The sequence below is a fragment of the Zonotrichia leucophrys genome, unplaced genomic scaffold, assembly GCF_028769735.1.
Source record: "Zonotrichia leucophrys gambelii isolate GWCS_2022_RI unplaced genomic scaffold, RI_Zleu_2.0 Scaffold_464_39928, whole genome shotgun sequence".
In the NCBI taxonomy this organism is placed as follows: domain Eukaryota; kingdom Metazoa; phylum Chordata; class Aves; order Passeriformes; family Passerellidae; genus Zonotrichia; species Zonotrichia leucophrys.
This window is the reverse complement of record NW_026992669.1, coordinates 1-12,324: the sequence shown is the minus strand read 5'-3', so window position 1 is coordinate 12,324 and position 12,324 is coordinate 1. Positions and strand designations below refer to the sequence as shown.

Genomic DNA, 12,324 nt, shown 5'->3' with positions numbered 1-12,324 from the left:
GGCGGATGTAACAGTGATATCATACATTTTCTGGCCACGCAGCTGGAGCTTGGTCGCGCCACTGGGTTCTCTCTCAGGCATAGGAGGAGCATCCCTGTGTCTGCAAAGTGAGAATTCTGTCGTTGTCACGAGACCAGGAGACAAGACGGCGGTCATTCGTCCTTTTATTGTCCAGAAGCCGATCACAGTCTGGGGTCGAGACCTTTTGGCACAATGGGGTGCGAAGATCGAAGTGGATTTTTAGTAGGGGTCACTGCAGCACTCCCCACACTGAAACTGACATGGAAAACCAATAAACCAGTTTGGGTGGATCAGTGGCCCCTTGAGCGGAAAAAGTTGAGTGCTTTGAGAAACCTGGTCCGAGAACAATTGCAGGCGGGACACATCAAGCCAACAGACAGCCCTTGGAATTCTCCAGTGTTTGTCATCAAGAAAAAACTATCGGGCAAATGGAGATTGCTACACGATCTCAGGAAGATCAACGACGTCATAGAAGACATGGGACCGCTTCAATTGGGACTTCCATCTGTCTCAATGATTCCCAGAGATTGGCAGCTTGTGGTCATTGACCTCAAGGATTGTTTTTTCAGTATCCCACTTCATCCAGATGACGCTCCGAGATTCGCTTTTTCAGTTCCAAGTATCAACAAGGAAACGACTCTGCAGCGGTACCATTGGGTCGTTCTTCCACAGGGTCTGAAAAATTCTCCGACGATCTGCCAATGGTACGTGGCACGAGCTTTGGCACCAGCACGGAAGAAATTTCCAAAGGTGAAGATCATTCATTACATGGATGATTTGCTCATTGCAGCATCAACACAACAGGAGCTGCAAGAAGCTCGTGACTGTGTGATCGCAGAGGTGCAGAAGGCAGGTCTAGAGATCAGCATTTCAAAGATTCAAGAGGTTGCACCTTGGAAATATCTAGGGTGGAAAATTTCAGAAAGAACAATAAAGCCTCAAAAGGTGGAGATCAGCACCAAGATCACCAATCTGCACGATTTGCAACAGCTTCTGGGAGAAATCAACTGGATGAGGCCGGTTTTGGGAATCACAAACAGCGACATCCCAGCGTTGCTCGATCTTTTGAGAGGAGACACAGACATTCGGTCTCCCAGGACACTCACGCAAGAAGCAAAGAAGGAATTGGAGAAAGTTGCAGACGCGATACAGAAAAGGCAGGCACATCGATTTGTTCCAACGTTGCCTTTTCAGTTGGCAGTGCTGGGGAAGAAAACACAGTTCCATGGTTTGATCTTCCAATGGGACGAGTCGCAAAAGGACTCTTTGATAATCATAGAGTGGATTTTCCTACCACACAGGCCCGCAAAAACAATTCTTACAGACTTGGAGATGGCAGCACAGATCATCATAAAAGCGAGAACAAGGTTGCTGACGATGGCAGGAAGAGAATTTTCAACCATCAGGTTACCCTTGAAAAAAGACTATTTCGAGTGGGCGATGCAACAATCGAAAGACCTGTTAATCGCATTGCTGGCGTTCCCGGGAACTTGCACAATCCACTTTCCGCAACACAAGATACTGCAATCGCAAATATGCTATAAAACAAAACCAAGAATAAGTGAAGAACCTTTGGACGGGATCACAGTGTTCACGGATGGCTCAGGGAAGACACACAAGTCGGTGATCACGTGGAGAGACTCAACGACAGGGGATTGGGAATCTGATGTGAGGAAGGTTCAGGGCTCTCCACAAATTGTGGAGTTGGCAGCTGTTGTCCGAGCATTTCAGTTATTCAAACAACCTCTCAATCTGGTGACAGACTCCGCATATGTTGCGGGTGTGGTCAAGAGATTGGAAGGTTCGCTCTTGAAAGAAGTCAGTAATGGGGTTTTATACTCCTATCTGACGAGCTTGAAGGCATTGCTAGAGGGCAGGAAAAGAGAGTATTTTATCACACACATTAGAGCGCACACGACACTTCCGGGATTTCTAGCGGAGGGAAATGCTCGAGCGGACAGGTTGACAATGCCCATTTCGCAAACACTGCCGGACATTTTTGAGCAAGCAAGGTTAAGTCATGCGTTTTTTCATCAGAATGCACAAGCGCTGATGGAGTCCTTTCGTCTCACAAAGACTCAGGCGAGGGAGATCATTAGTGCTTGTCCAGACTGTCAGTTTGTGCAGCCACCTTCTTCCACCGGAGCTATCAATCCGCGGGGGCTGCAAAGTCTTCAGTTGTGGCAAGCTGATGTCACGAAATATCCATCTTTTGGGAGGCTCAAAAATGTTCATGTTTCTGTAGATACATTCTCAGGTGCAGTCTTTGCTTCAGCACATGCAGGGGAAACAGCAGACCACGCTTGCCGACATTTTCTGCAAGCATTTGCAGCATTAGGTGTGCCTCAGGAGATAAAAACAGATAACGGTCCAACGTATACAGGCAGGGTGCTTGACAAGTTCCTGAAAAAATGGGGTGTCAGACACACGTTCGGTATTCCACATTCACCCACAGGTCAAGCGATCATTGAAAGAACACATCACACCCTGAAATCCCTTCTGGACAGACAGAGAAGGGGTGAGCCAGAGGCAACACCTCACATGAAATTAAATAAGGCACTGTATGTGTTGAATTTCCTAAATAGCTCATCCTCGGAACCTAATCCACCAATCGTGAGACACTTTCTAAATAGCACACAGGCGAAGCTAAGGGAAAACCCTTTGGTTTTGATCAGGAACCCAGAAACAGGACAAATAGAGGGTCCTTTCAGACTAATCACTTGGGGCAAGGGTTTTGCTTGTATCTCCACAGATCGAGGTCTAAAGTGGGTGTCGGCGCGGCACGTGAAGCCATTCCGGACGCGAGAACCCGAGAACGGTGATCCGAGAAACAAAGAGACGAGTACTCAGACAGAAGTCGAGACTCAGGCCGGAAAGAGCGATCCCGAAGAAAAATAAAAAGAAACTAAGGACTTTGGGGATTTCTGTATAAAAGTGTAATAATGAGTATCATGATGCTTATGTGCATCATTCTTTCATTCATTGCAGCAAGTAAGGGAGAAGATTTACCTGTAAATCAGCCAAGGCAAAATCTATGGGAAACTTTGGCTCAAGCAGCAAATCTAGATAGTATTTGCCTGACACATTCGAGGCCAGGAAAACCATTTTCTGCATGCATGGTTGGATTGCCAGTGGACGAATGGCCAGTTCCAGGGCATTCCGCAGTTAACATTTCACAGGTCATTGAAAATCCTGTGAAAGAGTGGTGTGCTTGGACACATCTACTTCCTGTGGCTTCTACAGAACCTCAGGAATTGGAGATTTTTGGGTCCATGACAATGGGATTCTGCATGCAGTTTGAGATTCCGGAGGCCACGAAGGCAAAAACTATCGATTTGACTCCCAATCATGAGTTTTATAAGAATGCATCGGCTTGGTGCAAATATACAAAGAGAACTGCCAAAGGATCAATCCAAGTCCCAGTGCAATTGCCACGGGGTTTGTTTTTAATTTGTGGGGACAGAATTTGGCACGGCATTCCTGCTAATGCCACGGGAGGTCCATGCGGCATTGGGGAAATTTCAATGCTGTCGCCTGATTTGAACATGTTAAGAGAGAAAAGGCGCAGAGGAAAAAGATCAATCCAAAATTATGCGACAGATTGCAATGACGAAGTATTTTCTTGGGATAAGAAAACAAGCATTGCTACGGCAATTTTCTCACCTCAAACAGCATCAGGGGTGGCTTTAACTCAGATCGACCACATGGGTTGCTGGTTGAGCAAACATGCACGATCTGTGTCTGTCGCATTGGATGACATGCTAAAAGACGTTAGTGGTATAAGACAGGCGACTCTTCAAAACAGAGCTGCAATCGATTATCTATTGCTCGCCCATGGACATGGGTGTGAAGAGTTTGAAGGGATGTGCTGCATGAATCTCTCAGATCACTCAAAATCGATTCATGAAAGTATTAGAAACATAAAAGACAGCGTAAATAAGCTTGGCGAGATCACGGGATCATGGATTGATCAGCTGGCAGATTTCTTTGACATTTCTCCTATTTGGAGAAGAATCTTAAGGATAGGGTTTTATGTTTTAATAGTCCTACTAGTCCTCATGATTGTCGTCCCGTGCATTTTTGTATGTCTGAAGCGCGCCATGAATCGGGTGATAAAAGAGGTTTTCTTGGTGCAAACAGAAGGGGGAGATGTGGGATCCCAGGATTTGAATCCTGGCATGCCGAGCCCCCGGGACCACCCTTGGGGGGCCCGGGAGTCCTGGAATGTTGCCAGAAGTGTCTGGTGGCAGGACTTTGACCCTACACGGGAGACGACACCTTTATGAAAATAAGAGGGCCTCACCGGGGTGAAGGGTGGAAAGATTAGCTAATTAGAGGGTGAGAAACAGGGTTTAGGATTTATGTACAGGGGGGTTTAGAGGAGTAAGATGGAGGAATTGGGGTGTGTCCTACCCTCCTTCTTCTTCCTCCTCTCCTCCATCTTCTTTGGCCACGGTGGCACCTTTGGATTGGTTATTACTAAGGGTACACCGAGTTATAAGAATAGATGGTATTGGGGAAAAATGATAAATATTGTATACGTAACAAGGGGTATAAAGATACGTGGCGGTCCCTGGGACGGCACAGTGTGCCCATGGCTGACTGCTGTGCGGATCTCTGTTGGGCTGAAAGAACATCTTTTAGATAAACAATTAATAAACATAAAACCAGAAAGAAGAACTGAAGCCTCTTCTCGTCCTTTGATACGCGGGCTGCGTCAAGGCCACCTCCGGGCCACCTCCGGGCCACCTCCGGGCCTCCCAGGCCCCTCAAACAGCCGAGATAAACCGGACACCCTTTTGTACTTTTTGCAGCAATCTCAAACTGCTGAGTTTCCCCAGTGCAAACAGACACACTGCTCAGGTGTGTGCCAGCACCAGGTGCCACCAAAGGCACTGCAGAGCTGCCCTGGGCCAGCTGTGAGGGTGGATCATCAGCCCAAGCTGCACTGGGCCCCTGCAAGGGGCTGTGGCCATGGGCACTGCACTGACCCCACTGCTGGGTTTGGCTGCCACGGCCACCCTGAGAAATTAAACTGTCCTTGGAAACACTGGGGAGGACTGGGACATACTGGAGAACACTGGGAACGCTGTGGGAGACACTGGGACATACTGGGAGTGACACTGGGAGGGACTGGGACAAACTGGGAACACTGGGGTTATTGCAGAGAAAACTGGGGACACTGGGGCATCCTGTGGATGACATTGGGAGGAAATGGGAAGAACTGGGAATAAACTCAGGTGTATTGGGACTGACTAAGGTGTACTGGGAGGAACTGGAGGGGCACTGGGGTTGAACTGGGTTCTACTAGGGATGAACTGGGCTTCACTGGGGTTATACTGGTCTGTACTGGGGATGAACTGGCTTGTACTGGGAGGGACTGGAAGAGGGTGAGTTGGCTGTTCCCACCTCTAGTGCATCCCATTTGCCGATGCTCCCGCCCATCACGAGCCGCAGCCAATCAGCGCCAGGGATCCGGGACTAGGGGCCGTGCCTACATGGACACCGTATTTTATTTTTGCATACAACTCCCGTCATGCCCCGCGGCCAGACTGAGCCCCATTGAGTCGGGACTACAACGCCCGTCATGCACCGCGCTCCACAGAACACCGGGATCCCCCCCCATTTGTCCCATAAGTGTCCCCCAGACCCTCCAGGATCCCTCAGTGCTCCTTCAGCGCCCATTCGGGACGTCCCAAAGCGTCCCTGGACCCCCTGAGTGCTCCCAACCCCACAGATGTCCGGTACAGCCACTTCTAGGAATTCATCTCCTCTGATCCCCCGCGGCCCCAGAGCCCCTCAGAACACAGTCCCGTGCCTAAAACTCCTCCCACGCCCCTTGCCCTAAAGATCCCGGTTAGGGCTCCCTGAGCTCCCCACAAGAGCTCCCGAACCGTTTTTGTCCCCCCCCCCAGGATCTCAGGTCAGGGCTCGGACGCAGAAGTGTCCCCCAAGTGCCTTCTTGGACCCACAAACGCCGCGTTCGAACCACTTCCGGGACTACAGCTCCCATCATGCTCCGCGTCGCACGTCCGGCTCCATCCCAGCGGGACTTTATCTCCCGTCATGCCCCGCGCCCTACCGAGAGTCATTGCAGCTGCGCCCAGAACTCCCGTGATGCTCCGCGGCCCCGTTAAACCGTATGATACCCGCGCCTACAACTCCCATCACCCCCCGCACCCCAGAGAGCCCCGTTCGAGCCCCCCAAGGGCCCGCCCGGACCCCGAAGGGCCCCAAATTCCCCTCCCTGACCTCCAAGGGCCCCCCTGAACCCCAAGTGCTGTCGCCGGACCCCGAACTGTTCCTCAGAGTCCCTGAGTGCCTCTCCAAGTGCCCACCCGGCTTCCCCAAGTGTCCTCCAGACCCTCAAGTGCGCGTGGGCGTACACGGCCCTGGATCCGGCTAGCTGGTGAGGGGCGAAGGCCGGTGCCCCTGCGCATCTGAAGCCAGCCCCCCTCAGCATCTTGGCCTCGGGCTGAGCTGGGTGATAGCTCGGAGCAGCACGGTGTGAGACAAATTATGAGGCGACCACTTGCTGGGGGTAAACTGTCGGTTTATTACAGAAGAACCAACGAGGAGGGGAACCACCCAGCAAATGGCCCCGAACAGGGGGCGGGAGAGGGTTTTAAGGGAAAAGGGGGGAAAAGGCAGGGAAACCCGGCTATCCAATAGAAATACATATTTGGAGGTGCGAAACATAATTGATATACCAAAGTAACCAACTGTTATGAAGCATAGGTGGGGCTCCGGGGCTACAGCCAGCCGTAACTCCCAGAGAAAAGAAAATTCTCGAAACCTGGGAGGAGAAGGGGGTGATTGACTGGGCCCAGGGAGGAGACAACTTTCACTTATAAGGGAGAATATGGGAGGAGCAGTTTCATTTCGGCAACTAAGAACAGCGAGGTTTCCATAGCAACCTAACTGACAGGGTAGCAGCGGCGGGAACTAACAGGGAAGGAAGAAACCATTTAATACAGAAAATAGGGGAGCAAACTGACAAACTTAAGAACACACCACAGCACTGAAGTTCTCTCTGATTTCCCTCCCCAGACCCAAAACTGCCCTAAACGTGCCCCAGAAATGTCTCCAGGGACCACAAAGTGCCGCCACTTGGCCCTATCAGAGCAAAAGATGATAAATATAATGCCAAAAACACTAGAAATATTACTAGTTACCATAAAGAGGAATAAATAAATAGGCAGTAGAGAATAATTGAATAACGAAGGGAATTGTTGCTTAGAACCAATGACCAATAATTATTTTGCCTGCTAAAAATGTAACAATTTTTAAAATATAAATATAAAAATCAGGTAATAAAAATATTGAATAATACTATCATGAATTTGAATAGTATAATTATCATTTCATTAAATAATGTAATTTTTCTTTTAAGGAAAAATGCCTAGATTTTTTTGATGTTTTGGGATATCAGTCCCAGGTGGGCGATGTCAGACCTGGTGAGGCTGGGGGTGAGGAGCAGCTTGTCCAAACGGTCAGCCTGCAAGGGGCTCATTCTTCTCTGTTCCCAGACCTCCACAGGAGACATTCAGCATCAAGATCACCAGGCAAAAGCTTCTGTCACCTTTTCAATGAACTGAAAAATAAAAAAATGCACCCTGGATTAAAAAACAATCATGAGATGCATTTTGGTATCTCCCTCCTGAGGAGAACTCCAAACTAACTCCAATCACTGCACAAGCTTTGTAAACCTGAAGACAATGGAAGGGAGACCAAGAGCTCCTGAGGGCTTTCTGTATTTTAATCAGCCCCACGCTGGATTTGGGGCTGGGTCCAGGAGCCTCAGGCATGCAGAGAAGGATGAAGAAGCTGCTGAAGGAGTCAGCAGCAAAACTCCAAGTGCCTTGGAGCATGGCTGGGCCCCAGTGAGGGCAGGGAGTGCCAAAGGCTGCCCAGGGCCTGGTGAGAGCAGATCCTTGAGGCCAGGATTGCAGGGAGCCCAAGGCTCTGAGCAGGGAACTGCAATGCTGAGCAAGGCCTGGCTTGGCTGCAGGAAGCAGAAAGGCCAAGCCCTGAGCCCAGCCTGGGACAGCAGGGCCTGTCCCTCCGGCTGCCTCGGGGCTGTTTGTGGGCCAGGGGGATGTGAGGGGTAGCAAGGACAAATGGCATCAACCTGCAGCCCCTGCCAGCCTCCCCAGGGAGGCTGAGGGAGAAGCAAAGTGCAGCCCCTGCCAGGAAAGTTTCTCCTTGGGGGCCTCCAGAGGCACTGCCCGAGCCCAGGGCACAAAGGCCTGGGTGCCTGTGGCCCTGCCAGCCCTGCCCAGCCCTTGGCCATCTGTCCTGCAGGCTGTGCCCCCTGGGCGTGCTGCTCCTCTGCCCTGGCCGGCTGCACTCGCCCATGTTGCTGTGCCTCAGCATTTCTCACCCAGCGTTTCTGTGCCCTCCCTGGGCTCCCTGCACCCAGCGCTGCCGGCTCCTGGCACACAGAGCTGGCCATGGCCCAGCCTCACGCTGCCACACCTCCAGCACCAACATTCTGCCCTGCGAGGGACTTTGCTTTCTCCTCAGCTCCAGGCTGAACCTTCCAAGCTGCACTTTGGGGAGGTTTCCTGCAATTCCCTCTGCCAAGGAAAGCTCTGTCTCCAGCTGGTCACAAACAGAGAAAGGCTGGTGGGAGATGTGGTGGTCAGAGGCTGTTTGGGGCACAGTGACTATAAAATTATTGAGGTTTTAAACATTTTGTGAAAGGAGGGGCATCATCGAATCATCTGCATTGGATTTATAAGAGCAGACTTCAGCCTATTCAGGATGGAGATTTGGAGAGTACTGAATCAGGTACTGATTTTTTAAAGGGAAACAGCCTTTTAAGACAAAGGATTCCAGGAAGGATGGACACCCTTGAAGAAAGAAATCTTGAAGGAGCAGCAACAACCTGTCCCTCTGAGCCAAAGTGAGATAGCAAGGAAAATGACTGTCCTGGCTGGGCATGGAACTTCTTCCAGGAACTCAAGGGAAAAATTAGGGTGCATCACTTCTAGACAAAGAAACAGGAAACTCAGGAAATTTTAAGGATGTTGTTAGATCATGCAGAAAGAAAATTAGAGAGCTGAAACTCAGTTAGGGCTTAACCTGGCCACTGCTGTGAAGAATAATAAAAATTATTTATTAGTAATAATAATGGCAAAATGAGGGCTAAAGAGAACCTCCATTCCTTATTGGGGGGATATGGTTACCAAAGATGAGAAAAAGGCTGAAGTGCTTAACCCCTTCTTTGCCTCAGTTTTCAAGAATAAGTCAAGTTGTCCTCAGGACAAGTATTCTCCTGAGCTGGTGGATGGCAGAGGGAGCAGAACAGATCCCCTGTAATCCAGGAGGAAGCAGCTGGAGACCTGCTGAGCCACTCAGATGCTCACAGGTGTTTCTGGGAGCAGATGGGATCCATCCCAGGGGGATGAGGGAGCTGTGGATGAGCTCCCCGAGCTGCTCTCCATCATTTACCATCAGTGCTGGCTCAGCAGGGAGGGCGCAGAGCACTGGAGGTGCCAATGTGAGCCCATCCCCAAGAAGGGCTGGAAGGAGGAGCTGGGGAACTCCAGGCCTGTCAGCCTGACCTGGATGCCCGGCAAGGTTATGGAACAGATCACCTTGAATGCCATCACAGGGCACCCACAGGATGGCCGAGGGATCAGAGACAGCCAGTGTGGATTTCAATGTCTGCACTGATGATCTGCATGAGAGAACTGAGTCCAGGATCAGCAAATTTGCAGATGACACCAAGCTGGGTGTGATTGTTGATCTGCTGCAGGGTAGGAGGGCTCTGCAGAGGGACCTGGACAGGTTGGATCCAGGGCCCAAACCCAACAAGGTGAGGTTGAACAAGACCAAGTGCCAGGTCCTGCACTTTGGCCACAACAACCCCTGCAGTGCTACAGGCTGGGGACAGAGTGGCTGGACAGCAGCCAGGCAGAAAGGGACCTGGGGGCATTGATGGACAGCAGGCTGGACATGAGCCAGCAGTGTGTCCAGGTGGTCAAGAAGGCCAATGACTCCTGGCCTGGATCAGGAATGGTGTGGCCAGCAAGACTAGTCCTGATCTGCCTCAGCTCTGCACACAGACATTGCTGTTGCAGCTCCAGAGAAGGGAACAAAAGGGGCTCTCCAATGAAATCTCTGGTGGTAGATCCTTTAGTTCATTGAAAGCCACTGAGAGCACAGCTCCTCATTGACAAAGTTTGGGGCCACAACAAGAGACAAAAATAAGAAATGGCACAAACAATGGTTCTATTTTGTGAACAACATTAATAGACTAAAACAATGGTAAGAAACATCAATAACCCCCCCCAAAAGGAATTATTGCAGATTACTCATAATATAATGGCTTGAAGAAATTGGCAAGAAGTTTAATGTTTCTGAAAGCATCCAGGCATCAGGGTCCTCACTGCAGCTTTGACCTCCTGGTTCCTCAGGCTGTAGATGAAGGGGTTCAGGACAGGAGGAACCACTGAGTACAGAACCGACAGGGCCAGATCCAGGGATGGGGACGAGATGGAGGGGGGCTTCAGGTGGGCAAAAAAGCCAGTGCTGAGGAACAGGGAGACCACAGCCAGGTGAGGGAGGCAGGTGGAAAAGGCTTTGTTCTGTCCCTGCTCAGAGGGGATCCTCAGCACGGCCCTGAAGATCTGCACATAGGAGAAAACAATGAACACAAAACAACCAAAAGCTAAGGAGGCACTAACAGCAAGAAACCCAAGTTCCCTGAGGTAGGATTTGGAGCAGGAGAGCTTGAGGATCTGGGGGATTTCACAGAAGAATTGGCCCAGGGCATTGCCATGGCACAGGGGCAGGGAAAATGTATTAGCTGTGTGCAGCAATGAATAGAGGAAGGCACTGGCCCAGGCAGCTGCTGCCATGTGGGCACAAGCTCTGCTGCCCAGGAGGGTCCCGTAGTGCAGGGGTTTGCAGATGGACACGTAGCGGTCATAGCACATGATGGTCAGGAGGAAACACTCTACTGAGATAAACAACATAAAGAAAAACACCTGTGCAGCACATCCTGAGTAGGAGATGTTCCTGGTGTCCCAGAGGGAATTGTGCATGGCTTTGGGGACAGTGGTGCAGATGGAGCCCAGGTCGCTGAGGGCCAGGTTGAGCAGGAAGAAGAACATGGGCGTGTGCAGGTGGTGGCTGCAGGCTACGGCGCTGATGATGAGGCCGTTGCCCAGGAGGGCAGCCAGGGAGATGCCCAGCAAGAGGCAGAAGTGCAGGAGCTGCAGCTGCCGCGTGTCTGCCAATGCCAGCAGGAGGAAGTGGCTGGTGGAGGTGCTGTTGGACATTCCTTCACTCTGGGCATGGTGGACTGTCGAAAGAAGACATTGACAAGCTGGGACAGCTTTCCTTGAGTCAATCCTATGCTGTTTTATTAGTAATCCCCTCGAAGCTATTGATGTTGTGTTGAAGGAAATTTGTTAAATTTCTTTATTTTTGATTCCTGGTTTCTGTTCCTTTTGAGTTGTTGCTTCAGCAATGCTCTCAGCCTGAACAAAGAGGTGCCAGATGGAAAACAGGACTGCCTGTGCCCCAGAGCAGTCAGATCTGCTGGAACCACACAGGTGCCTTTTGCTCATTTCATCTCCCTCTAGTTCAGGGTGCTCTCACTTTAAACATGCTTGAAAAATGTAGTGCACTTTTTGTTGGCTCTAATTTAAAATTCAGCATCTCTAAATTTTTCCACCTTCTCCTATGCAGCTGGTCAGGATGGGATATCCAAGGGTTGGTCTGGCTCTCTGCTGCCTCGAGTTGTGCCTACTGGGAGCTGGTTCTCTCTATCCAAGCCTTGTCCCTGCCAGTGCTGCCAGAGCCCAGCCCAGCCCTGGGGGCTCAGCTCTGCCCTGCAGACCCCTCCCAGCACTGGGCACTGCCCAGGGGCATCTCCCTGGCACCAGGGCCTTAAGGGCAGGCCAGACAAACAGAGATGCTGCAAGCCAAGGTGTTGCTGCTGCTGTCTGTAGGGAGAGGAGGCTGAGGAGGCACTTTCTGAGGGAGATCTGAGGCCCATCTGCTGATGCCCAGGCTGACAGTGCAGGAGTCTCAGTGACACAGCTGAGTGACAAAGCTGACATCCCCTTTCCCTTCCCTTAAGGAGAAAGCTGAGAGCAGCCCTGGCCATGCAGCACCATCTCCACAGCAGGAGGAATCTGCCCTGATGGGGGTGGCTCCTTCCACCTCCAACTTCTCCCCTGCAGCGCCCATGGGGAGCTGCCAGGCAGGCTGAGAGCTGCCCCTGGCAGGTGGCACATGCCCTGGGCTGGCCAAGAGCCGTGAGGGCTGCAGGAGCTGCTCTGAAGG

At 51.0% G+C, this 12,324-nt stretch overlaps 1 protein-coding gene across 1 annotated transcript; it reads right to left on the bottom strand.

Annotated features, from left to right (window-relative positions):
- Window positions 1-10,379: 10,379 nt before the first annotated feature.
- Window positions 10,380-11,312, bottom strand: LOC135441737 (olfactory receptor 14A16-like). Its single transcript, XM_064701280.1, has one exon. The coding sequence runs from the start codon at window positions 11,310-11,312 to the stop codon at window positions 10,380-10,382; it is 933 nt and encodes a 310-aa protein (XP_064557350.1).
- Between the last annotated feature and the right edge of the window lie 1,012 nt (window positions 11,313-12,324).